This window comes from Rhinopithecus bieti, unplaced genomic scaffold (assembly GCF_001698545.2).
Source record: "Rhinopithecus bieti isolate Rb0 unplaced genomic scaffold, ASM169854v2 scaffold_57243, whole genome shotgun sequence".
Lineage (NCBI taxonomy): Eukaryota > Metazoa > Chordata > Mammalia > Primates > Cercopithecidae > Rhinopithecus > Rhinopithecus bieti.
Window position 1 is genome coordinate 427,941 of NW_016822477.1, and position 26,842 is coordinate 454,782.

General features: G+C 41.5%; 1 protein-coding gene across 1 annotated transcript in view; it reads right to left on the bottom strand.

Annotated features, from left to right (window-relative positions):
* Positions 1-26,842, bottom strand: part of PLCE1 (phospholipase C epsilon 1) — a 157,749-nt gene that overhangs the window by 46,162 nt on the left and 84,745 nt on the right. The window contains exons 7-18 of the mRNA XM_017860966.1: positions 25,977-26,159; positions 24,170-24,287; positions 23,115-23,271; positions 19,845-19,967; positions 19,619-19,755; positions 16,045-16,283; positions 13,089-13,150; positions 12,838-13,003; positions 9,758-9,865; positions 8,641-8,757; positions 6,796-6,954; positions 556-685 (exon numbers count right to left, since the gene is read on the bottom strand). Coding sequence (XP_017716455.1) covers positions 556-685; positions 6,796-6,954; positions 8,641-8,757; positions 9,758-9,865; positions 12,838-13,003; positions 13,089-13,150; positions 16,045-16,283; positions 19,619-19,755; positions 19,845-19,967; positions 23,115-23,271; positions 24,170-24,287; positions 25,977-26,159 — 1,699 coding nt within the window. The remainder of the gene's footprint in view (positions 1-555; positions 686-6,795; positions 6,955-8,640; positions 8,758-9,757; positions 9,866-12,837; positions 13,004-13,088; positions 13,151-16,044; positions 16,284-19,618; positions 19,756-19,844; positions 19,968-23,114; positions 23,272-24,169; positions 24,288-25,976; positions 26,160-26,842) is intronic.

Consider the following 26,842-nt stretch of genomic DNA (forward strand, 5'->3'; position numbering starts at 1 on the left):
TTTTGTATTGTATCATTAGTATTACCCATGTTTTTTCTCTTTGGTTGGGCCAGAAGGAAAGATCTTGTTGGCTTAATGGTATGAAAACAGGGAGGGAGGGGAAATGAGGCTCCTTTCTTTTCCCTGCTAGAATGCCAGAGCAAGAGTGTGAAAGGAACGGAGAGCACAGAGCTGTGATGCTGCCCCCTGCTGATGGTGCAGGAGAAAGGATGCAGCCTCAGCCTACGATTCCTGCCAAAAGTACCAGACACACTAGAAGCTAAAGGGTGAAAACAGGGTTTCTCTGCTGCAATTCCATCTCTTCCTCTAGAAACTTGTCATAGGAATGACTCCCTGTAACTTCCCCACCTGCCTCTTCTTTCCTTAAGTGGTGGCTAACAGAATCCCCTTCCTTCCTCAGTCCTTGCTTAAGTGACTGAATTCAGAAACTCCTGGACAGTATTACAACCACCTGCAGTATTGGTCTTTGGAGCTCTAGATTTATTTTAGAAAGAAAAATGTGGAAAATCATCCAAGAATTTTCCTGTGCACAGCATAGGGATCTGTTTCTCTTACCATCAGAAAGGGATTCATAGTCATAATCATATTCGTCCTCCTCATCTTCCTCTTCCTCATTATTGGCAGGTGGGGGGTTGGCATTCCCACCATTATAAGCCTGCGCTTGCATAGATGCTAACTGATGAGCCTGTAAAATAGCAATAATTGTAAACTGCAGATGCCAAGCTACTGAATTCATTTATAACCTTCAAAACTACCCCTGATGTTTAACACAATCATTAAAAGTAGCTTAACCTATTTTGATACATTTGGGAGAGGAGGAAAAAAATCTAGATTCACTTGAAACACAATGTCAACACTTGGGTGAACGTCAGCCTTCCTGCAGGAAGAGTCCTGGAGCTTTTATACACAATCTCCAGAAGACTGTGTGCGGTGCTCAGCTAGCCAGGTTCCCGGGACAACCCCTCCAAGAGAAAGTTTTGGTGATTTGGGGAACCAGCACCAATCCCAAATGACTGAAGAAGTGAGTCACCCATCAGTTTTTCAAAAGTACGTCTCTGTTAAGAAACCATTTTTTTTCCTTCTTAAAATAGTATCTACAGGCCCCTGACCTTGAGAACAATGTTAGAATCCCTATGGACAAAGAGACCAAAAGAATTGTTGTTGGTTTAAATAAAATTTTTTTCAAAAGGCTTTCTGAACCATAAATCAGATTAACAAAACAGGCCTAGAAACTTTAGGAAACTTGATGTGTGCAGCCAGGGAGGTCACATACTCCATGTTTAGTGGAATTACTGTGAAGTGATGAGCATCAGTACAGGTCTGGGAACCAATCTAGCTTAAGAAAATCATCTGAAATATAGGAAATGTTACTTGCATGAACTAAATGCCGGAAACAACCTAGAAGTCCAACAATAGAGGAACGGGGTCAGTAAGCAGTAGTTGTCTGCTGGAGAGAATGAGACATGAACAAATAATTGTTATATATTTATTGAACAAAGGAATTGAACAAATCCTTTTGTTCAACAAATTCTTTTATTCAATATTTATGCATTGAATATATTATATAGAATATTGTATATGCACACACACATATACAATTCTGCATATGTGTGCATACATGTGTGTGTTAATATATACTCTATACAATGTATGTGTGTGCATACAGAAAATAGCTATACATGTAAATATATATACTACATAAATATACATATAATTCTGTATTCTTTGTTTTATGTATTTAAAGTGCAATTATATAAAATGACAGTCATAAAGCGCTAGATATTAAATGTTAATACGGCAGGGGTTCTTCACTTGTTTTTGTGTCACATACTTCTCTGGTTGTCTGGTGAGATAGGATCCCTTCTCGGAATGATGTTTTAAATGCATAAAATGAAATGGTTATGAAGGAAATACTGTTGAATACAGTGATCACATGTTATAGGAACAATTTGTGCTATTAGAATGTATGTGTTTTTTTATTAACACAGTAGAAAGCATAGTAGTAGGTTAAGTAACATTTTTGAAAATATAAATTGAGCGTAAATAATTCTTGGAGATATTAGCGACAACTGTGAAGTATAATGAAAAAGTTGCCATTTCTATTGGTGACAATAGGCATTGCCTACATTACTGTAGTTTATTTCCACATTTATAATCAGAGGAAATGCTAAATTTCAGCTAGAGGTTAGTGAAAATAAAGATGTATTTTTTTTCCATTTCTATTCATAGACTCCCTAAATTCTATTTGTGGATATTACCAAGGTTAAGAACTTGTGTAATATAGTTGTGTTTGACCCTGGAATTATGTATGTTTTAAAATAATTCTCTATTCCCTAAATTTTTGAAATGTTGGTATATTACCTTTATAATGAATACATATACATAAGGAAGATACAATTTAGGCTGTGTCCATATCCATATGAAATGTATTACAAAGCAGTCCATTCCAGATAACTGGATATTGTCTAGGCTGAGATTTCTCAAAATGGGTTTTATGGAGTTCTGTGGGTATTATTAGGTGTTATGGAAAAACTGACAATTACAGGAACCGCAAAATACATTGAATGCCTGGAAACAGCAGCTTAACCAAACCTGAACACATTCCTACTACAGAGTTTCACACAGCCTTCATTTAATACGCTAAAGGGCATCATGAGTCTTCAAAGATCTCCAGTGCATCTTCAAAGATCTCCAGTGAAATCAGTCTCAAATAAACATTTCCCATGCTTACTTAATCAGGGAATTTCTTTCCCCCCGTCTTTCTGTTCTCAGAGTCTCTCATAGGATTAGTGTTCTTAAAAACTTTGGGAAATCTGTTGTAGGCACAAGTGAGCTACAAATGCAGGTCTCTTTATCGCTGATAAGAGAAGGGCCTTGACTTAGCGAGCACTCAAGGTAACGCCAAGTTATAGGAATGATGAGGCCAAGGGCTGGACAGACCCACTGGCAGGAAAGCGTGAGAACTGTATGGGAGAAGGACACTGCTCAAAGAACCACGAATAGCAGTGTCTGAAAGTGGAGTGCCAAGGCCCCCGAGATGCTCAAGGAGAAGCATGGGAGAGGTAGCCCAATGAACAGCCAATAGCTGGGACCCTTCTACGCAGTATCCTACTTATTCTAGAGTAGAAAAATGGGACCTCAGCTCCTGAATAAAAGTAACTCGGATATAGGTTGGGGCTGGAGGTATGGGTCAGATGAGGAGACTGGCCCTCATAGGGCTAAGCAGGAGCAATGTCTTACAATTCTCTGTTTCCCCAGTACCTAGCCACAGTGCCTGTCATATAGGGTGAACTGTTCGAGTATTTTTGGTTCAAATTCAGGAGAGCAATGTCAGAATCCTGGAAGATCATGGTGGGGTATAGTTAGGAGACCTCAGGATGCATCTCAGTACAAGCCAGAGGCAGGTGGAGGGCTTCAGAAATCCTGCTCTGAATCAATCCATCCTTGCTAAGGGTGTGTTCTTTGTATGGAAATGACACAGGCCTTCTATGTTAGGGGGTAGGCCGGAGCCCATGGAGCTCTGGGCATTCACCTGGTTTATTTGAGGTCAGATCACTAGGTCTAGATGCATGATCTACCAGAAAACAGAAAGGCCTTACAGATACGACTGTGGAATCATTGCTGGTACCCCCTGGGAAGTCATCATGAAAGGTCGCAGTCTTAGAAAACTGGAAATAGGGATTATATTATCCCATTTTTCCAAAATGAGGAACAAGTAAGTTGTGGAAATTATACTGTGGGCAGTGTCAAGGTGATAGCTGACAAAATTTCATGATGGGGTATTAATCACTTGGTTTGTGAGAACTTAGAAAATAAAGAGGTGATTTGCAAGAGTTAGAATGGATCTACTAAGAACAAATTTACTGCACAGTAACCTCCTTAGCTTTTTTTGGACAAGATAATTCACTTTGTGGGAAAAATAGCAGATAAATCGTGTTTCTCAAACTTCCAGGATAATAAGAATTATTATTGTTATTATTTTTTCTGCAGACACCATGGTGACTTAAGGAATTTTTTTTTTATAAACAGATGAGCAGGCCTTTCTTCTGGCAATTCTGACTTAGTCAGATTCGTGACCTTTGAATCTGTTTTTCAAAGTGCTCCAGCGACTATTCTTATTAAAGTATTCTGACTTCTGTATCACCTTTGAAAAGGGCTTCTCTAAAGACCGAGACTAAGCTCTACTGCTATGAGCTGGTTGGCCTTGAGAAAGTCACACAAGTGGCCAGGCTTCAGTTTTCTATTTTATAAATAAAGAAATCAATAAAGAAGTTGAAGCACCCTCTGGGAAATGCAGGCTACCAGAGAGGAGAGCACCAGACAAGACCAACAATCATCAAATGCCATGGGGGTTCTTTAAGAAGGGCACAGGCCTTTCCACGTGGCTGGCTGACTCAAGGGCAACTTGGGATGAAGACACAGTTTGAGAAATTGCTAATAAATGTACCAGATGACAGAAACAAAATACACAAAGAACCTTGTAGGATGTAATAATATACTGAAACCAAGAAGAGCAAAAATAAATATGAGGCTCTCATATACAAAAGGTTAAAATTCACTGTTAATCTGGAAAAATGGGAACACTGGGCATAAGAACAGTCTATATGAAAATAATCGAATGATTTTGTTTTCTACAAGCTCAACATGAGCCCGCTGTGTGCTAAATATTTTTTTTTTTTTTTTTGAGTCAGGGTCTCACTCTGTGGCCCAGACTGGTATGCAGTGGCACAATCATGGCTCATTGCAACCTTGGCCTCCCAACCTCAGGTGATCCTCCTGCCTCAGCCTCTCCAGTAGCTGGGAATACAGGCACATGCCACCATGCTCGGCTAATTTTTATATTTTTTGTAGAGCTGGGGATTTGATATGTTGCCCAGGCTGGTCTTGAACTTCTAGATTCAAGCAATTCACCTGCCTTGGCCTCTCAAAGTGCTGGGATTACAGGGGCGAGCCACAGCGGCTGACCAAGAATTTTTGAAAGGAAGACAGTCTGAGGCTGCATTAACAAAGGTTTAAAGTTCAAATTAGGGGAGATGATGGTTTCACTGATCTTGTGCTGTAATATACTACCTAGAATACTGACTTAGTTCTAGAAATCACATTTTAAGATTGACAAATTCAAGAATATCCACAAATTTAAGAATATTTACAATATTCTTAATGGTAAGTAAAGAGTCTTAGCAAACATACCCTGTCAGGAACAGTTGGCACAACAAGAATTTTTAGCTTGGAGAAGAAAAGTTGGTGGGGAAACACATGATAGCTTTCTAAATATAAAATTAGTCTGTACAGCTGCAGAGGGAAGAGGGAGGGCCAATGAGAAGGAGGAACAGGAAGGAAGATTTGGGCTCAACATAAAAAAGACTTGTGTTCATTAGTGGAATGAAAGCCTTACAAGTACCTGCAAATGACTGTGCACAGAATGGAAAAGGCAAAGACATTCACATTTATCTTGAAGACCATAGTGGTATGTGTGTTTAGCAGCTTTGTCTGCTTGGCAGTGAGGACCGGGCAGGAATTGTTGGATAAAGAAAACAGCACAGACAAACAGGGCTCTAGAAGAAAAAGCACCACTGCTGGATGGTCAGTCACTGATGTGGCATTTGAGGAAGGTCAGGTAGAGTATACATGCTAACATTTAAATAACTTAGTAACAAGGCCATCAGCATAGGTGCCATGGCCTCGGAAACCCAAGCAAAGGCCAGGTCACCTGGAGCACTTTGGAAGTGCAGATCTGGATGTCAACCCAGTGGAGGTCTCCAACTGGTGGCCCTTGGGGCTGACTTCATCTCCAGACCTGACTGGCTTGGCTGGTGCAGTGTTTTAAAAATAATTGAATTTGAGCTGTTCATTGATGGGGCGTGCACACTCCACTCCTGTCCTCACCACTTCCAGCTGTCCTGTATCCAGCTGGCTGCTCACACTGATATTTCCTGCTTAGCCCCTGAAGGTGGCTGATTTTGCAACTTTTGGCCCAGAGTCATGGGTGATCTTCAAACTGGGTAATGTATACCTTCAGAGTACACAAACACTTCAAGGGAATATGCAAGTTCGGATGTTTGTAAAGAAATTGGTTTCTGTATGTTTAGCATCTATGTGCCTGTACTCTTTGAAAAACAGGTCAGCCTGAGAGCAAGTCTGTAGTGGGCTAGTTTCCAAAGTGATGTTTTAGGACCAACAGCGCCCTCCTAAGTAGGATAAATAGTTTTGCTGGCTGTCATCCTGTGGGGTAAGTGGGTGCAGCCTGGTAAATAGACTCTGTGTTCTGGACCTGAGGTTTTTCACAGACCTTTGGGCTGAGGGTCTTCTACACAGGTGGGTTTGTCGTGCTTGGACTCAGATCTCTGTTGTTGAGATCTGGGCCCAAGCAGCACAAACTAGTGATAGGCTGGGATCACAGGGCTATGGCTATTGGGCTTCTACTACAGGCCCCATGCCAAGGGCTTCCCTAAGGGGACTCTCCCTAAAGGGGACTAAAGCAGTCATTATGGGATGGACAACCCCCAAAGCTCACTTTCAGACACAACAGTCACACTTCATCCTACCCAGAATAAATTAAATAACAGAGGAAGATTCTATGTGGGAACAATTCCACAAATTAAATCTCGGGTGAGTGAGATGAGAGAATTTATTGGTCTATGAAATGAAAAGCCCAAAATCAAATTTATCATCTAAGGAAAGTCAGTCTTGAAAAACTAGTAAACGAGCAGGTCATCTGAAAGGTTAGAATGATATTATTTTTCTTTCTTCTAGGCACACTGCCTTTTCATAACCAGTTTAACAAAAGGGGAGTACCTTTTGCTTTAAGATATCCACTGGCGTCTGATGGGCTTTTAGCTTCTTGTTTTTAAGAAGCACTTTCCTTCTGAGTTGGTCAGGTGAAGGAAGCATTGGATCATCTGAGAAATCAGTCTCAAATAAGAATTTAGCCACCAGCTTTTCTCCAAACACAGTCTAAAAAGAATGAAGGAAAACATACAATCAATGCCTTTTATCTATAGTTGATAAAAATATGTACACTTCATAAATATAGTAGATATTTTAGATTGGTTGAATTATTTAAAAAGTCTCAGGAAGAGGAACTAGGAAAGAAGCTGTCCCCTGCTCCCGCCCCCTTCATAGCTTCTTACTGAAAGGAAGGGAGGTGTTTAGAAGGACAGAAGGAGAGGTTGAGGCCACTCTGCAGCCGGCGTCAGTTCTAACTATTTAGGAAAATATTCTGTGGTCTGACGTATTAAACAAGAAAAAAGAGAATCAGTTAGAGGCTGTTGTTTATAGAATAAGGTTAGTTTCAGATGAAGTCAAGTCAAAAGGATAGAAACTTTGGAGGGGGTAGGGAGTAGGGACAAAGATGAAAGAAAGACATAGGTAGAATTTGCCCCCACATAGTGTAAAGAACCACATACACAATTCTCACAAAGATTTTGGGCATGGATCTCCAAAGCAGAATGTGTGTCTCTCAAGGAGGTGGGTGGAAGGAAGGCAGACACAATGCTTATATCAACTCCATTGTTGCCCAGGCTGGTCTCCAACTCCTGAGCTCAGGCAATCCACCCACCTTGGCCTCCCAAAGCGCTAAGATTACAGGTGTGAGCCACTGGGCCTGGCTTCAAGTTACTTTTTAGTTGGAAAAAAAAAAAAATCAAAGCTTAGGCCAGAACAATATGAAAAGTTAATTAGTTTTGTTGGCATTGATATTTGGGACATTTTGTTAGTGCCCCTCCTTCCCACTGAGAGCCACATTTCCACAAATGCCTCTACTATTAGAGGAAGGGGGAAGTATAATGGAATATCTGCTCCTAAATCTGGGTGCATTATCATTCCCTTATGTAAGGAAGGGCTGACTGTTAACACAGCAACTGTTCTGGCCAGTCTAAGCTCTTTGCTAACTTGGATCTTTGTACTGTGGTATAAGAAGATCTTCTATAAGATTTGACTTACTTGCCCTGAGATATTTTCAGCTTTTCCACATACAACTGACAGATGACATCCTGGCATCCCTGACCTGTGGTACCAGAAGTGTTGGAGAGTTGGTCCACCCTAATCTCCTAAGGCTTTCTGGAAAGGGTAAGGAGACCAGAGAGCAATGCTTATATCACTACAGCTGAAAAGACGGACCATCCCAGAGAGGCCCCAGGCTCTGAGAACAGCCCAATTTCTCAGGTTTGTGGGACCCTAACTTTATATGCTTCACGGCCAAGGTCTAATTGCGGCATGGTCCACACAGGCTTCATGTAAAACCTAATGACGGCTGGGTGCAGTGGCTCATGCCTATAATCCCAGCACTTTGGGAGGCCAGGGCAGGTGGATCACTTGAAGCCAGGAGTTCCAGAGCAGCCTGGCCAACATGGCGAAACCTCATCTCTACTAAAAATACAAAAATTAGCCAGGCATGGGGGCGCACACCAGTAATCCCAGCTACTTGGGAGGCTGAGGCAGGAGAGTCGCTTGAACCTCAGAGGCAGAGGTTGCAGCGAGCCGAGACTGCGCCACTGCACTCCAGGCTGGGTGAGAGAGTGACACTCTGTCTCAAAACAAAACAAAACAAAACAAAACAAAACAAAACAAAACCAAACCAAACCAATGACAATTGCAAGACAAGGGCCAACATACCGTCCTGCCTTTTCGTTGAGAGCTCACCTTGAAAATTTCTGCCATTTTTCGTTGCTGAGGCAATGAACAGTGATTCTCAATCGATATGATGATTGGCAGGTCAGAGTTGATGAAGGCACTGCGATCAATGGCTTCGACCACTTCCTGTGAGAGCCAAAACAGCTCATTAGAATCCAGATATCTGTCAAGGTGGTCAGAAAGCAGGGTATTTATAGCCACAGAAAGCATCTCATTTGTTACATGCAGCAGACTCTGACCAAAGGTGGTTTTTGTATTTTCAAATGAAGAATGAGGATAAGGCTATTTTGTAGAAAGACATGAAACTGTTTATAGTGAGTATTGTTCATATACTATAAGGAACACCTATCATTATATTGAATTTAACAAATCTATCTATATACATATACTCTGTATATATATATACACTCTATATAGAGTGTATATATATATACAGTATATAAACAATATATTGTGTATATATATTATATATACAGTATATAAAGTATATATACACACATGCAATATATATATAAATTGCAACAATATTATTACATGCTAACTAGTATAAAGTAATGGTTACTAACTTTGGTTGAATGGGGAATCTAATGAGAGTTCTAGATTAACTCCAGAAAAATGAACATGTGCACATTCCACATGATACAGCAAACACTTTTGGGAAGTCTTCATTTAGATCCAGCATAAAGACCCTTGACTTAAGGTGTAATTTGGTCAAGTCACTGATTTAAATGAAGAATGAAGGCCAGGCGCAATGGCTCACACCTGTAATCCCAGCACTTTGGGAGGGTGAGGCAGGCGGATCACTTGAGGTCAGGAGTTTGAGACCAGCCTGGCCAACATGGTGAAACCCCGTCTCTACTAGGAATACAAAAATTGGCCGGGCTTGATGGTATGCACTTGTAATCCCAGCTACTCGGGAGGCTGAGGCAGGAGAATCTCTTGAACCTGGGAGGCGGAGGTTGCAGTGAGCCAAGATGGTACCACTGTACTCCAGCCTGGATAACAGATCGAGACCCTGTCTCAAAAAAAAAAAAAAAAAAAAAAAAAAAAAAAAAAGACAAAAAAAGAGACAAATGAAGATAATGTCTCTTTGTGATTTGATTTGAAGAAAGTTATGAAGGATTACCTTGAAGGGGATCTTGGTTGTCAGTGTATGTCCATGATAAATGATGGGCATCCCATCGTCTCCGTCCCAGCAGTCCAATTCTACACTTCGACAGCCTTGCAAGAGGACCTGTGTGATCAATGAGCAAATCCACCCCAGGTGAGCACCTAGAGATAAAGCCTCAAACTAAACCCAGCATGTAGTTCTACATATCAGGCAGTGTTCACACTCAGGACTAAAGCAGAAGGGCACATGGTCTAAAACAAACACGGCATTTTCACCAAAGGCCACAATTAATCTGGAATGGGAAAGGAAGGGAACAGATCAAGGTAGAAAGAGTGTTTACCAGAGCTGAATATTAAAGGAAAGTAAAATTTGATAGCAAAACCATATGGCCATTTTCCTAGCAACTTTGGCCCCTTGAAATCTTCAAATTACAGAGCCAGGCAAGTGCTCTATCTAGGTAGACATCAATGGAGGTGAAAATACTAATGCCACAGCCCAGAGAAAATAAGGCCACTGAGTCCTTAATGAACCGGCTAAACATTTACAGCAAGCCAATCAGGATAAAATCACTTCCATTAAGACCCAAATTAAACCATGATTAAACATCTTTGCTGTGAATGCATAACACGTAAGAAGAGTAGAAGCAAAGAGTTATTAAGGATTTGCCTGGCTATCTAATTCCAGAATAGCAACTAGAGCAGAGATGGCAAATAATCCATAAATGGTTCCTTTCTCCCATACCCACAGCAGACATCAGTAATCAAGCTAGGCACACTAGTCCTTTAAGCTTTAATATGTTAGCTCACAACCTCTTTATTAAAGTGCTCCAGAAAACACTACCAAAGAATCAGATGAGTTGATACCTATTTGTTATCCTGGATCTGAAGTGGGAAGCAGAGCTCAGTACATGTGCTTGGGTTGCAACTCTGTAAAGTTTGCTTGAAGCACCTTCTTCCTCCATAGATCTATCTGTACATCATCTTAAAAAATTATTACATACTGGAATAGTGACCCAAGCCAATAAATTGATAGATCTGTAAATGTGCTTACCCACTGACGTTAGAATGCACATAATTATGTCTATGTGACAGCAATCCATTACTGGGGCTTAGTGGCCACTAGAGTTTCTGCAACTAAGCTCAGGTAGTGGAATGATTCTCATTTTCACAGTTTTGTATGACATATGTGCTATATTCTTCCTATTTTACAGCATAGTGGGTGGCCTAGAATCTCAAGGCTATCTGCTTCTTTCAGCAGCTAGAGTATCTAGAGGGGCAGTGTCTTGGGCTGGAAATTGCTATGTAAAATGGTGGCTGGAACACCAAGCTGCTTATCTCTGTGGTGCCCCTGCCAGACCGGGAGTAATGTTCAGCCACTGGCAACAGATGAGATGGCTTTTCAGTATGGATGGACTAAAGGTCTTCACCAAAGTCTGTGTGACCTTAGATCTCCACATATGGCTAGAAGAGGAAAACCTGGGCTAGAAATTCTAGATGAGAAGAACAGGGCTTATTCTCACTTCCCATCTGTCCCATGGATTAATGTTAAAAGGTAATTAGGAAGGGCCAAGGAAGAGTGGAGAGGGGTTAGAAATGAAGTAAGAGGGATCTACCTGCACAGTAGGTTTCATCCCGTCTGTGAGTGTATTTGAGGGGTTCTTGTGCCTTATTCAAAAGCTGTGATAGTCTCTCCTTGGGGTGTGATGTTAAGAGGTTTAAAATCTGTTTGAAGCCAAACAGGAATGAAGTAGGGATTAAAGCCAGGACACTGGTCCTTGTTTATTTTCCTGGGATAAATATGCATACATATAAGTACATAGATATACATAGATATGCATATATGCACTTATACATATATGTACACACATGTATATGTATGTATATACCTATGTATGTGTGTATATGAAATATATATATCTGTATTTATATGTATATTTAATTTCATTCCTATAGAATAATGGATTTCAAACTTCTTTTAACTTTGGCATTTCTGTGTGCAAATGGAGGGCCAATATGTGAAGTGTGTAGAAGAGCAGTACATTATTTGAAGTGGGGCAGATGGCACCCCCTACTCTCTGGCTTCCTCATTTCAGTGTCAGGGACTGAGGCCCCATGACAGAACTCCTATTTTGAAAATCACTACTCTAAGGACACATCTTCATTCATAATAAAGGTTCCTTAGAAAATAGAGTTTAAAATACATATTCTCGCTACACAAGCTTTGGGATAAAAAAACTGCTCCATGCTTTGAGGAATATCTGCATGAATCTGGAGAACAAAGAAACCTCATTGTTGCTGGGGTTATGTAAACAATACACCTGTGATTTTCAAACCTGGACCCACGTGCGCACACAATGACACACTTATATTCCCTGCCTAGCTCCAACCGAATTGACCCTTCTTGAAAGAGTTAAGAAAAAAGGCAGAGTAGATGAGGAAGCTGCAGACGGTACAGCAGAGAGGCAATGGACACGCAGATCATTGTAAGTTGGATGTTTAGGTAAAAAGGATGGACTTTTTCTAGTCTAGAGAGCCTACTGAGTTTCAAAGCACATTCTCATGAATTTAATGTGTAGGGACAGTGCCTTCAGTCTGTGCAGATTTTTTTCTGAATTTTTTTTTTTGTTACCATAGGGATAGATTGATTATTTAACAAACTGAAAAGCAAAACAAACAATATTTTGGGAATAAGTACATAGAAAGTTGCATTTTCTACTATGCTTTCCCACTACAATATATTATTTAGCAGTTAGAGAAACGATTAGATAATTTTCCCATGGGAAAATCTAATTTTAGTGGGAGTAGGTCAGACTAACTAGGATCTAAAAGCTATGAGTCTCAAACAAACACTTTCATTTTGGCCTAGAATAAAGGTTAAGTGTAGATGGGGGAAAACAAAACAAAACAAAAGAAGTAAAGAAGATGACTGCTGTAGTAGAGCCAGTTTCCCACACATCGTGGTTCCTCACATTTGACACGGAACAGCTTACTCTATAAACTCTTCAAAGGAGTCTGGGGCCAGGCTTTTGTGACTTTGGGGGTTAAGTAAATAATTAGGCTTAATAAAAACCACATTCCAAGTGGCATTCCCTGTACCTGGCTGTAGAGTTCTACTGAGGATTCTCCTTTGAGCTGATGGCCCGTGAGGTAGGTATTGTGCGAAGATTCGATGTAATAGTATGAGAGGGGTAGCTGTAGTTCTTTAATGTTCTCCTGTGACTCATCATTTTTTGAGGCAAAATTTTCTTTATCCATCAGAAACCTAGGTGAAACAAATTTTCTTAAGACTGCATGGGAAAAATGCATACTACTCTTAAAAGATGGGCAAAAGATATTTTAAAAGTTACCTTGCAAACCCTTCAAATGACATTAGTCCCTGATGACACATACTGATGTTAGGTTCAAACTTCTGCAAGGGATTAAAAAAAAAGTGTTATTTAGGTTAAGGAAACTAAGAGGGGGAAAGAAACCACCACATCATTTTTTAAAGCTGTTCTGTTTTCATCAGGAAACATCTAAACCAAATATTTGAACTAATTTAGTAATGTAGTGGTAAGAAGTGGTTTTTAGTCCAAAAGAAAACATTTATTATACTAAGCATATTTATTTAATAGAAAAAAGGAGAGAATGAGAAAAGAACAAGGCTGATTTCTATGAAAACAAAGTGTATCAGTTTATCCAGGTGAAAATGGGGATAATAATAGCAGTTATCATAAAGTTGGTGAGAGGTGAACTGAGATGATTCACACAGAGCACTTGGTGCCATGCCTGTATTTAGTAATATTATAATGAGCACTCAACAGTGTGATAGTAATCTCACAATTTTATCATTTTCAGTGATCAAATCCAACTGCTGAACAACTAATACACTGATACCCTGTCAGGTGATAAGGGAGGTTGAAACCTAGACTCATTTGTTGCATGCAGCCACACCACTCCTCTCTGCTGACACCCTGTAGTGTAAACCTTCACCAGCTATTGCTGGTTACTATGATAGCTTCCTAAGCAGTCTCTCTGCGTCTGTGCCTTCACCAGCACAGTTTACAATGGGGCCAGAGTAACCACTTAAAATTTTTTTTTAGAGACAGGGTCTTGCTATATTGCCCAGCCTGGCCTCAAACTTCTGGGCTCAGGCAATCCTTTTGCCTCAGCTTCCTGAGTAGCTGGGACTACAGGTTTGTGCCACCATGCCTGGCTCAGAGTAACCTCATAAAAAGTAAATCAGCCAGGCGCGCTGGCTCACGCCTGTAATCCCAGCACTTTGGGAGGCTGAGGTGGGCGGATCACGAGTCAGGAGGTTCGAGATCAGCCTGGCAACATGGTGAAAACCCATCTCTAGTAAAAATACAAAAATTAGTTGGGCAATGGTGGGTGGCATGCCTGTAATCCCAGCTACTTGGGAGTCCTGAGGCAGGAGAGTTGCTTGAACCTGGGAGGCAAGGGTGGGGGGGGTTGCAGTGAGGCCAAGATCGTGCCACTCGCTCCCAATCAGCCTGGGTGACAGAGTTAGACTGTCTCAAAAAAAAAAAAAAAAAAAAAAAAAAAAATCAAATCATGTTACTCTCCTGCTCAAAAATTTCAGTGATATCCCATTTCACATGGACTATAGCCAACCTCCTTATCATGCTCTAAAAGGCCTGGATGACTGGGCCCTTGCACATCTGTCTGACACCATGCCTGCCATTCTCTGCCTGGCTCGTGCAGCTCACAGTACACCAGCTTTTTGTGGTTCCTCATAAACCCCCAGCTTGCTGCTGTCTTGATCTTTGTCCTTGTGGCTCCCTGTGGGGAATGCTCTTTCCTGAGACCTTCAAACTGGTTACTGACTTAGGGATCAGTTCAAATGCCACCTCTTCCAAGTGGCCTTTGCTAACTCTTCTCAGCCCTCCTCCTGTATCATTCTATTCCCTCACTTGACTCAGTTTTTCCCCTACTCCATTATTACCTGAAATTACATCGTATCTTTGTTGTCTGCCTCACCCGCTAGAATGTAAGCTGCATTGAGGGCCAGAACTCTTATCTTATTCTCTGCTATATTCCCACCTCCTAAAACTGAGCCAGCATAGTAGGAACTAGTACATATTCATTTAATGACTAATGAGGTTGAAAACCTAGACTAAATCTGTTGCATGTTCTAGAATAACAAGAAAAAATTATGTACCGACTCCTTATAATAGTTACTGAGTTAGAGAAAGCCTGGGACCTATGTTAATTATATATTAAAGAACACTTACATACTTGTTTTTTGTTTGTTTTTTGAAACAGGGTTTCGCTCTGTTACCCAGACTGGTGTGCGGTGGTGCCATCTCAGCTCACTGCAACCTCCGTCTGCCAGGCTCAAGCGATTCTCGTGTCTCAGCCTCCCAAGTAGCTGGGATTATAGGCATGGATCACCATGCCTGGCTGATTTTTTTTTTTTTTTTAGACAGGGTCTCTCTCTGTTGCTGAGGCTGAAGTGCAGTGGTGTGATCTCAGCTCACCGCAATCTCCGCCTCGTTTTCCAGTGATTCTCCTGCTCCACTCTCCCGGGTAGCTGGGATTATAGGCACGTACCACCACACCTGGCTAATTTTTGTATTTTTAGTAGAGATGCGGTTTCACCATGTTGGCCAGACTGGTCTTGAACTCCTGATCTCAGGTGATCCGCCTGCCTCAGCCTCCCAAAGTGCTAGGATTAAAGGTGTGAACCACCATGCACGGCCCTGGCTGATTTTTGTGTTTAGTAGAGATGGGGTTTCATCATGTTGGCCAGGCTGGTCTTGAATTCCTGACCTCAAGTGATCCACTGGCCTCAGCCTCCCAGAGTGCTGGGATTACAGGCGTGAGCCATGATACCCAGGCCATACTTGGTATTTTGTTAAAAAAACAAAACAAAAAAGGTCAAGTGCAGTGGCTCACACCTGTTAATCCCAGCACTTTGGGAGGCCAAGGTGGGCAGATCGTGGGGTTAAGAGATTGAGACCACCCTGGCCAACATGGTGAAACCCCATCTCTACTACAAATACAAAAATTAGCTGGGCATGGTGGCGGGCACCTGTAGTCCCAGCTACTCAGGAGGCTGAGGCAGGAGAATTGCTTGAACCTGGGAGGTGGAGATTGTAGTGAGCCGAGATCGTACCACTGCACTCCAGCCTGGCAACAGAGCGAGACTCCATCTCAAAAAAACAGAAAAAGCAAAACTCTATTTCTGTCCCAGATTTAAAGACTTTGGAAAGAAGTATAGAAAGAGTAAACATTTAGCAGCAAATTATTAGAATAGCCAGAGGCATCACACACACAGGCACACACAAAACAGGCACGAACCTGGATGATGCTGAGGATTTCATCATAAGTGCAGTGTTCTCCTTGGCAATTCACGAGGAAATCATTGAGCTGAAGTATGCCCACCCCGAAAATGCCCAGAGATGTGCTCTCAATCCCAGTGCCATTTGTCACGATGCTTGCAGCAGCAATGGCATCAGATATCTGCCTCTGGTTGTCCGATAGCTGCTGTTTACTCTTGATGAACAACCCCAAATCTGAGACATTTCTGGTCAACAGATCTGAAACAGAATCACCACAGTACATAGACAAGATAGCCAGCATCTCTTGCAAAGTTTATTTTGGAAATAATGGTGTGGAATTATTAAAATGGAGAAGCTCTTTACTAATGTACCTAAATAAGCCATCAAAGAAGTGTTTATTCCTGGCTTCACATAGTGATAGGAATAAAAAACAAATCAATGAATAAAGGAAACTAAGGGCTGGGCACGGTCGTTCATGACCGTAATCCCAGCACTTTGGGAGGCTGAGGCAGGTGGATCACCTGTGGTCTGGAGCTCGAGACCAGCATGGCCAACATGGTGAATACTCATCTCTACTAGAAATACAAAAATTAGCCAGGCATGGTGGTGTGCACCTGTAGTCCCAGCCACTCGGGAGGCTGAGGCACAAGAATTGCTTGAACCCGGGAGGCGGCGGTTGCAGTAAGCCTAGATTACACCACTGCCCTCGGTTGCAGTGAGCCTAGATTACACCACTGCCCTCTAGCCTGGGCAACAGAGTCTGTCTCTAAATAAATAAATAAATAAATAAATAAATAAATAAATAAAAAGAAGAAGGTTCAGTTGGGGACTTCAGGCCAAATTCAGGCTTTGGTTTTAGGGAGTAACTACTTGCACATTTTTATGTTTGTAGAGATTGAAGATATACCCTTAAAATTACAGTTTTACTATAATTTAGAAGTGTAACTATAAGCATTTGCGTGCAGATTTTTGAGTGAATATAAATCTTCAACTTGTTTGGGTAAATACCAAGTAGTGTAATTGCTGGTCACACGGAAAGACTATGTTTAGCTTAGTAAGAAACTGCCACACTGTCTTCCAAAGTGGTTGTACCATTTTACATTCCCACCTGCAATGTTCCAATTGCTTCACATTCACACCAACTTTGGTATGGCCATTTTAATTTTAGCCACTTTGGAAGACAGTCTGGCAGTTTCTTATGGAGCTAAACATAGGCTTACCATATGATCCAGCAATTGCACTTTTAGGTATTTACCCAAATGATGGAAAAACTTAAGCCCACACAAAAACCTGAATACAAATGTTTATAGCAGCTTTATTCATAATTGCTAAAACTTGGAAGCAACCAAGATATACCTCAGTAGGTGAATGGATAAACAAACTGTAGTACCTCCACAAAATGGAATATTATCCAGGGTAAAAAGAAATGGGCTACCAAGCTGCAAAAAGCCATGGAGGAAGGAAACTTAAATGCATATTGCTAAGTGAAAGATGCCAGCCTGAAAACACTATGTACTGTGTGATTCCAACCATATGATAGTCTGGAAAAGGCAAAACTATGGAGATAATAAAAAGAGCAGTAGTTGCCAGGGACTTGGAGGGAGGATGTGGGGGGATGGAAAAGTTGAGCACAAGGAACTTTTAGGGCAGTGAAACTATCCTGTGTGATACTGTAATGGTGGATACATGTCATTACACATTTGTCAAAACCCGTAGAATGCACAAAACAAAGAGTGAATCCTAATGTTAACTATGGACTTCAGTTCATCATAATGTATCAATATTAACTCAGTTGTAACACATATACCACACTAATGCCAGATATTACTAACAGAAGAAAGTCTGTATGGGAAAGCAGAAGAGAGTATATTGAAACTCTGTACTTTCCACTCATTTTTCCATAAACCTAAAATTGCTCTAAAAATAAAGTCTAGGCTGGGCATGGAGGCTTATGCCTAAGATCCCTGCACTTTGAGAAGCTGAGGCAGGAGGATTGCTTGAGGCTAGGAGTTTGAGAGCAGCCTGGTCAACAGAGCAAGACCCTGTCTCTACAAAAAATTACATTATTTTTAAATAATAAAAAATACATGAAAATGATAAATAAAATAAAACAAAATAATAAAAAATAAAGTCTAATAATTTTTGAAAAATGTAACTACTTGACTAGTCCATGGTTATGGAGGTTTTATCACTAAAGTTGAACAATAGTTAATAGTCTCAGCTCAAGGACAACATAAACTTACAAATAATTATGAAGCAACTGCATAAAAGAGGAAAGGTTTTTGTTTTTTCTATTTGTGTTTATGGTTTCCAGGAAGAACAGAGGAGGAAAATGATAGGCTGAAAATGCATGGGTGGTTAGAAAAATGCATGGGTGGTGATAGTAATGGTGGTGGTGGTGAGTGGGATAGAAGAATGAGACATTCTGGTTTACACAGTAGGAAATATATCCTGGACAATCATTCAGACAGAAGTACCCTGTGGAAGGCACTAAAGACTCTCCTTGTCAAAGGGCAGAAGACTACTGCCCTGCGATTGAACACACATCTGTCTGTAGGCAGGGAAGAGACTGGGGGTTCTCCACTGTGACACACACCATGCCCAGCAGACATTTGAAAATGGTCAGTGATATGGTTCAGCTGTGTACCCATCCAAATCTCATCTTGAATTGTAGCTCCCACAATTCTGTGTTGTGGAAGGCACCTGGTGGGAGGCAGCTGAATCATGGGGGCAGGTCTTTCCCATGTGAAAATGTTCTCATGATAGCAAATAAGTCTCATGAGATATGATGGTTTTATAAAGGGGAGTTTTTCCTGCACAAGTTATCTTGTCTGCTGCCATGTGAGACATGCCTTTCACCTTCTTCCATGATTGTGAGGCCTCCCCAGCCATGTGGAACTGTGAGCCCATTAAACCTCTTTTTCCTGATAAATTACCCAGTCTCGGGTATGTCTTTATCAGCAGTGTGAAAATGGACTAATATAGTCGGGAAAGGGTTTTTGGTTGTCAGAATGATTGGAGGGCTTTATTGGTTAACTATCCTGAAATACATGGGCAGAACCACACAATGATGAATTTCTTTGTGCAAAATGCCAGTAGCACCTGCTCCCACGACACCAGATGACACTTTAAAATAATTCTCTAAGTGTTGGCTGGGCATGGTGGCTCACACCTGTAATCCCAGCACTTTGGGAGGATGAAGTGACAGATCACGAGGTCAGGAGATTGAGACCATTCTAGCTAACACGGTGAAACCCCATCTCTATTGAAAATACAAAAAATTAGCCAGGCATGGTGGCCCATGCCCGTAGTCCCCGCTACTCGGAGGCTGAGGCAGGAGAACAGATTGAACCCAGGAGGCGGAGGTAGCAGTGAGCCGAGATTGCACCACTGCACTCCAGCCTGGGCAATGGAGCGAGACTCCGTCTCAAACAAACAAACAAACAAACAAAAAAAAACTTCTCTTAAGTGTTTCCTACACAGCAGTAATAGCACACTATGTGGGACAGCCTCAGAGTTTGTGTGACTGGACCTCTGACCTTAGGTTTTAGACAGATTGGTCCCAAAGGGAGATCCTAAAATATTCAACAAACCTAGGTCAGGCTGAAGATCGCTGGTGTTTTCATCAATCGTCAGGTTGGTGTAGAGCGGGGCTGACTCGGATCCAGATCGGCTGCAGGGCACTGCGTAGACATCAAACAGATCCTTCAGGTCCTTGCGGCTCCTGACACTGAATGGGGAATGGAAAACACCTCTCGTTGAGTATCTTTATAGAAATGGGTGGCCTGAGAAAGAATAAGAAGGAAACATATACTGTACCTGAATGATTTGAACAGCTCAACAAATTCAACAAAACTCATGTTGCTGTCTGAAACCATGAAGCTCTGAAATCCCTTCATGCCGCCTTTGATCCGCCCATGCCAGCTACTACTGCTCCAAGCACTGCAACAAAGACAGGCCTTCATGGGCACAAGGGCAGGCCACTGTTGTGATTCTGTCCCACCAGAGTTGCTCCAATTCGCAATATGAGCAAAACAATGAGTGCAAGTTATTTAAGATTGAAGCTATTTTCTGGTACTCTCTTTTCATTTCTCTTAATCTATATTGTATCAGAGGAAATAAAACATATTGTATATGAAAAAGAAAACATGTTTCTAGTCTATTTAATAAGGCCCCAGGGCTGAGGTTAATATTCCTCTATTAATCAAAACAGTTCTTTGAAATTGCAGATCAATGGGCAAAATAAATGTTTTGAAGATGTCTTTTAAAAAAAAGCCCCAAATTACTCACTCTTAATCTATGGGAAATAATGCACGTTCTTTTCTATATTCTAAGTTATAGAATCACATTTAAGAAGAAACTTTTGAGTGTATTGTCTGATTCCTTTCTTAACCAGTCCTTAGATGAAAACAGAGAAGAGCTTTTAAATATTAATGGAAAATGTGAGTCGGAAAAAGGTTAAGAATGGAAAGAGCTGGGTGCGGTGGCTCATGCATACAATATCAGCACTTTGGGATGCTGAGGTGGGAAGATTGCTTGACCCCAGGAGTTCAAGACCAGCCTGGCCAACATAGTGAGGCGCTGTCTCTAATTTTAAAAAATTTTAAAAAGAACGGAAAAAACCCAGCTCTGCCTAGAATTATATTTGCACCTTCCAAGGCTGCATCTATTCAATGTAGAAATATCAGTCAACTCAGTCAGAACAGTCTTACTGTTTCACAACATTTTTTATTTTCTATACTGATTTCCTGACACAATGGTATGAGAGATGTTTTGTTTATGGTTTGTAGTCAAAGTAATAAACAGGATCTATTTTTTTTGTCTTGGATTTTAAAAGTTTTTTTGAAATATTTCAAATATATAAGAAAGTACAGAGAATATCATAAAGTCTATTTTAGGTATATTAAATATATAATCTAAAAACTATATATTTAAGAATATAAACATAAAATATATAGTCTGTTGAAGTGACTCTCAACCCTGCTAACAATGTTCACTCATGGAAAATTAATTTGTGCTGACATCTGAAGGTCACCTTTAGTAACGAAAGAGCACTACAAATTGATAACTTCATAGCATTTCGTAGGCATAGGTTGTAGGTTGTTGATCCCCAGTGTAGTGCAGGAAACACAGGGTAGAGGTGCAGGAAGAGGAAAATGGGGACTTCATTATTTGTAGCTAAAGAAGTAAATGTCCTGTCTTGCTTCTTTCTGGTTGCAGGTTCAGCTACTGTCTGTAGGAACCCATCTCCCTTTGATTCTAGGAAACTGTTTGTCCACTCTTTCCACTACCAGACTTAGGATTCAGTCTAGCTTTCCCCCTTAACAGCATTCAGTTGATTTTTCCTCTCCTGCCTTGTGTTTTCTTTCTGTTTTAAAACACTTGAGTGGGTGCTGATTCCTGTCCTCCTGGGGTTGGCCTTCTGATCTTGCATCTGGCATGTCAATTTCTCTTTTTAAAATATTTTCCTCCCTTACTCTGTCCTTTCTTTTCCTGCTCATGAATGACTGAAATAAACGGGAAATGCCATTTAATCCAGGTTCCTAGATATTTACCCAGGATACTACACAGGCTGAAAGTATAATAAACAGGATTCTGATTTTTGTAACTTTTAGTTTTGCTATGAATCTAAATTTACATAAAAGTTGCAAGAGTGGTACAAAAAATTCCCATATAACCTTGACACATGCTCACCTATTGTAGAATGTGAATGTGCAAAGCATAAATTATAAGTTCATAGCTCACATTGTGAAAGAATTTTATTTAAAAGATAACTTACTATAGGATTCTTTTTTCTTTTTTTCTTTTCCTTTCTTTCCTTTTCTTCTTCTTCTTTTTTTTTTTGAGACAAGCTCTCACTCTGTTGTCTAGGCTAGAGTGTAATGGCATGATCACGGCTCACTGCAGCCAGAACTTCCCAGGCTCAAGTGAAACTACCACCTCGGCCTCCTGAGTAGCTGGGACCACAGATGAGAACCACCACACCCTGCTCATTGTTTTATTTTTTGTAGAGATGGGGTCTCTGTTGCTCAGGCTGGTCTCAAATTCCTGGGGGGCTCAAGTGATTCTCCTCCCCAAAGTGCTAGGATTACACGTGAGAGCCACCGTGCCCAGCCAGGATTCTTATCAATAACAAGCTTCCAAGAGAAAGAGAGAGAAAAGGAGAAAGTTGGGGGGGGGGGGGGGGGGGGGGGGGGGGAGGGGGGGGGAGAGAAAGAGAGAAAGAGAGAGGGAGAGAGGGAGAGAGAGAGTGTGTGTGTGTAATAAAGTGAAGAGTTCCTGTTTTAGCTTGGTTCTGTCTAGAACCTCCACATTTCTTAAACTTTAATGTGGGATACAGGGAGATGGAGCAGCATTCTGGTTCCCTTTGGAAGTCTGCCATTTTAATATCATTTCTTCTTCTGAGAGGGTAGATGTTGTTTCAAATAGGTAATTTGCATGGAACTTATAATTGATTATAACAGCTTTAGAATTATACTTAAACATATCCAACTGGCTGTGATACTTGAATTCATTCCTCTAGACATGTGTAATTTACATATGAGAAAAGTATGAAATATATTTCATCGATTAGCAAAGGGGCCGAATAGCTTACATTAAAACAATCTATTCTCTCTTCTTCATTTAGAGCAGTGCTATCCAACAGAACTTTCTGCAATGATAAAAAGAAATGTTCTCTATCTACACTCTTTGGGACAGTAACCATCAGCTACTTGTGGCCATGGAGCACTTGAAATATCACTACTGTGACTGAGGAAGTGAATTTTAAATTTTCTTTAATTTTAATTAATTTACATTTGAATTTAAATACCCACATCTAGTTAGTGGCTAGTGTACTGGATAGTACAGATTTAGAGAATCATGGCTTGGGTTTTGTTACTGCTACTGACTTCTGAAGTAATATGAGAAGGTAGGAGTACAAAATTGGGAAAACTAGGATCATTTAACATTTTGGGATTTTTCAGTTTTCAGTTCAACTATACGTCAAAATGTGAAACAGTCTTTCCATAGACAACTGTAAAGATATGCCCTTCCACACCACTGGGATAATGTGAAGGGTCCTTCTGTTTTATCATGTTAAGGCCCCACCTGGACGGGCTCTTGTTTGAAGAAGGCAGCACAGGGGAGGACACTGGCCTGATGGGAGATGACGTCCCGGCAGCCAAGTTGGGGGACCCAGCTGTGGTCAAAGAGTGGGCTCTTCTGGAAGGGAGGGGGTTTGGCGGGCTAGCGATGGTATTCACCTCTGTGAAGATGAAAGACAGAAAAGAGACAATGACTCAGATCATGCTTTCCCTCAGAACCAAATGCAAACCAGAGAGGCTTCTGGATATCTGAGCAAATCAACCTATGCAGCTGGTTTCTATACAAGAAGCACTAAAATATTTTTATGAATGGGCTAATCTGGTGGGGTCTTAACGGGTTACATGTTAGAACCATCTGGGAAGCTTAAAAAATAAATAGATGTCCAGCTTCCAGCCAGAGAATATCTGAATCAGTTATTCTTGGATGTGGACAGAGGAACCAGATTTTCTTTTTCTTTTCTTTTTTTTTTTTTTTTTGAGATGGAGTCTCACTCTGCCGCCCAGACTGGAGTGCAGTGGCGTGATCTCGGCTCACTGCAACCTCCACCTCCCAGGTCCAAGCAATTCTCCTGCCTCAATCTCCCAAGTAGCTGGGATTATAGGCGCCCACCACCACGCCCAGCTAATTTTGTGTATTTTTAGTAGAGACGGGGTTTCACCATGTTGGCCAGGCTGGTCTCGAACTCCTGACCTCAGGTGATCCACCTGCTTCGGCCTCCCAAAGTGTTGGGATTACAGGCGTGAGCCACCACACCTGGCCCCAGATTTTCTTAAAAGCTCTAATATGCAGGCAAGGTTGAGAATCACTGGTCTAATCCATCAAATTATACCATGTATATCTAATATTCCCTGTCAGTAATGGCAAGTTAATTAATGGGGATTTTATTCCAAGTATACTATGCTTGCAGAAGCACCTCTTAGGTTTCATTGTCTGGTTAGGACAAAGAGTTTTGTTAGAAATGCTTGCAATGCTTAAATCACAATTTAAAACCAAATGTATACTTTTTTCCCCATAAAAATTAAAAAACAAAAATCTCAGATGTAAACATGCCGCTTTACCCGATTCTTCTTGTTCATTAATGTCTTGAGGATCAGAACCACTCCGGCTTCGACACTCTTTGTGCATCTTGGCCTTTCGGGTTGCCATCTCATCGTCAGTTGCCTCTCCACTCTCACCCTGGGAACACAAAGCTCACAATAGTTCCACGCCTGTATTTCTCTCCCATCACTGCTTTAGTTCAGGTAGGTCTCTATTTTCTGACCTCCCCACCTTCAATACTGCCTCTCCCTGGTAAAACCGGTAAAGACCTACGTTAAGGCTGACCGAGTATTCTCATGTCATAATATTTCATTTGTTCTTTACTACACAGCAGTACTCCTCAGGGGAGGGAGGCAGACAAGAGGCGGCACACAACCTCTGGAACCTGTGTACAGAAAAAACTGCGAAGCAGATAAAGCTTGACATGAGCATCAAAGCCTCCCATAAGCAAAGAGAGTGGCACTTTTTCTAGATAGATGATATGGTTTGGATGTTTGTCCCCTTCAAATCTCATGTTGAAATGTAATTCCCAATGTTAGAGGTGGGGCCTAGTGGAAGTGTTTGGATCATGGGGGTGGATCCCTCATAAATGGCTGAGGATCATTCCCTTGGTGATGAGTGAGTTCTAGCTTCGACTTCACACAAGGTCTAGTTATTTAAAAGTGTGTAGGGTGGGTTTGGTGGCTCATGCCTGTAATACCAACACTTTGGGAGGCTGAGACAGTAGGATTACTTAAGGCCTGGAGTTCGAGACCAGCCTGGGCAACATAGTGAGACCCCCGTCTCTATAAAAAATAAAAAAATTAGCCAGGTATGTGGTGCACACCTGTGGTCCCAGATACTTGGGACGCTGAGGCAGGAGAACAGCATGAGCCCAGGAGTTCGAAGCTGCAGTGAGCCATGATCACACCACTGTACTCCAGCCTGGGTGACAGAGCAAGACCCTGCTTCTAAGAGAAAAAAAAATGTGTGTGGCACCTCCCCCTTCTCTCTTGCTCCCGCTTTTGCCATGTCATGCGCTGGCTCCCGCTTCACCTTCTGCCATGACTGTAAGCTTCCTGAGGCTCTCACCAGAAGCAGATACTGGCACCATGCCTCCTGTATGCCTGCAGACTTGTGAGTCAATTAAACTTCTTTCCTTTATAAACTACCCAGCCTCAGGTATTTCTTTATAGCAACACAAACAGACTAACAAATAGCCATGAAGCAACTATATTATCACTTCATAGTGATATTTCATATTACATAGTTCATAATATATAGTGCTAATATACTTTACATCGTGCTCTACACACAGTATTTGGGGCCTCCGTGATCTCTGTTCTCTTCTAGCCCTTCCTTGCACGCAGAGTGCTCATGCTCTGGCCATCCAGAACAGCATGTGCTTCCTTGAACAAGCTGTCTTTTATGCCTCTATGCTGTCTCCTCTGCTGGGGATACTTTCTCCTATGTTGTTTGCTTGGTGAAATCCTACACGTTCTTCAAGACCTGCATGTCAGTTGCTCTGTGGAGCCCTCTGTGCCTGCCCCTCAGCTCTCTATTTTCCTTCTCTCTGTCCCCACAGCACTCTGAATGACTCGACAATGTCTCTTTTTAGCTTGCACTGTGTTTGTTTACATGTCTATGTCCTTTTGTGGACCTTGTCTTTTCCCTGCTGTTCCTGGCACTAGCATGGCACCAAGGAGGTGTGTGTTAATCCCTGGTATCTTTTGTTTTATACCCGACTTTGTCCTCAACTCAAACAACCTAAAATGGTTTATGGTGATGTTCACCATACAATGGTCCTGGAAGATGGGTTTGATGCTTAATAAACAAACAACACTCTACCCTCATGAGGATTTTCTTCTTTTTCTTGGTAGTGCTTATGCCCAGGGTGTTGTTTCTCTGCATACTGGGCTTCTCAGCATTCTTTGCAGATGTGCCGGGGCTGGGGTTTCGAGCACTCCATCGTCTGCCACCAAACAACTCCACAGCATGAGCCAAAGTTGGGCCTTCATACCGTCCATCCTCCTGTGAAAGAACCACATGGTGAACACAATAGGAAGCACCAAGCAATGGGGAAGTAAATATATTAATGTCTCCCAGAAAATTCCAAGAGGTGGAAGAGCACAGAAGAATAATGATCTGGCCACCCAAGTGGCCCTGTTTTCTAACTCACAGGATTCTCTGTCAGGAATTTCATCATGTCCTCTGTTGTCTTGGTCACATCCCTGCTGAGTTCCAGTGACATGCTTTAATATATCAACTGGGGAACAAAAACTTCCCATTTATAGAGGTTAAATTGCAGAACTACCACTGTAGGAAAATTCATTTAGACTTACTTTGCAAATTAGGTCCTTGGAGATCTTGGAAGGGAGTGGGGCAGGGTATCAATCTAAGTAAAATCAAGTTGTATTTGTCCATTATTGCCAGGTAGGTTTTCACCTAGTTTGATGCTTGGGACTGTCTGACTTGAAATACAGGGTGTGTGACATGCATGAAATTCCCTTCGAAGGGCCCCAGGGAGCTCCTAAAATAGCTGGGCTGCCATCCTTTTGAGTGGCTGAAATCCAAAGATAGGGAGCCCATGGGACTCAGAACACCATACATATTAGGATGCTGTGAGCAGCAGCAACACACTCAAGGGGCAGGCAATGGTTCACAGTAGCTACTAAGGCAACTCTCTGTAACATCCTGTAAGTAACAGCAGGGAT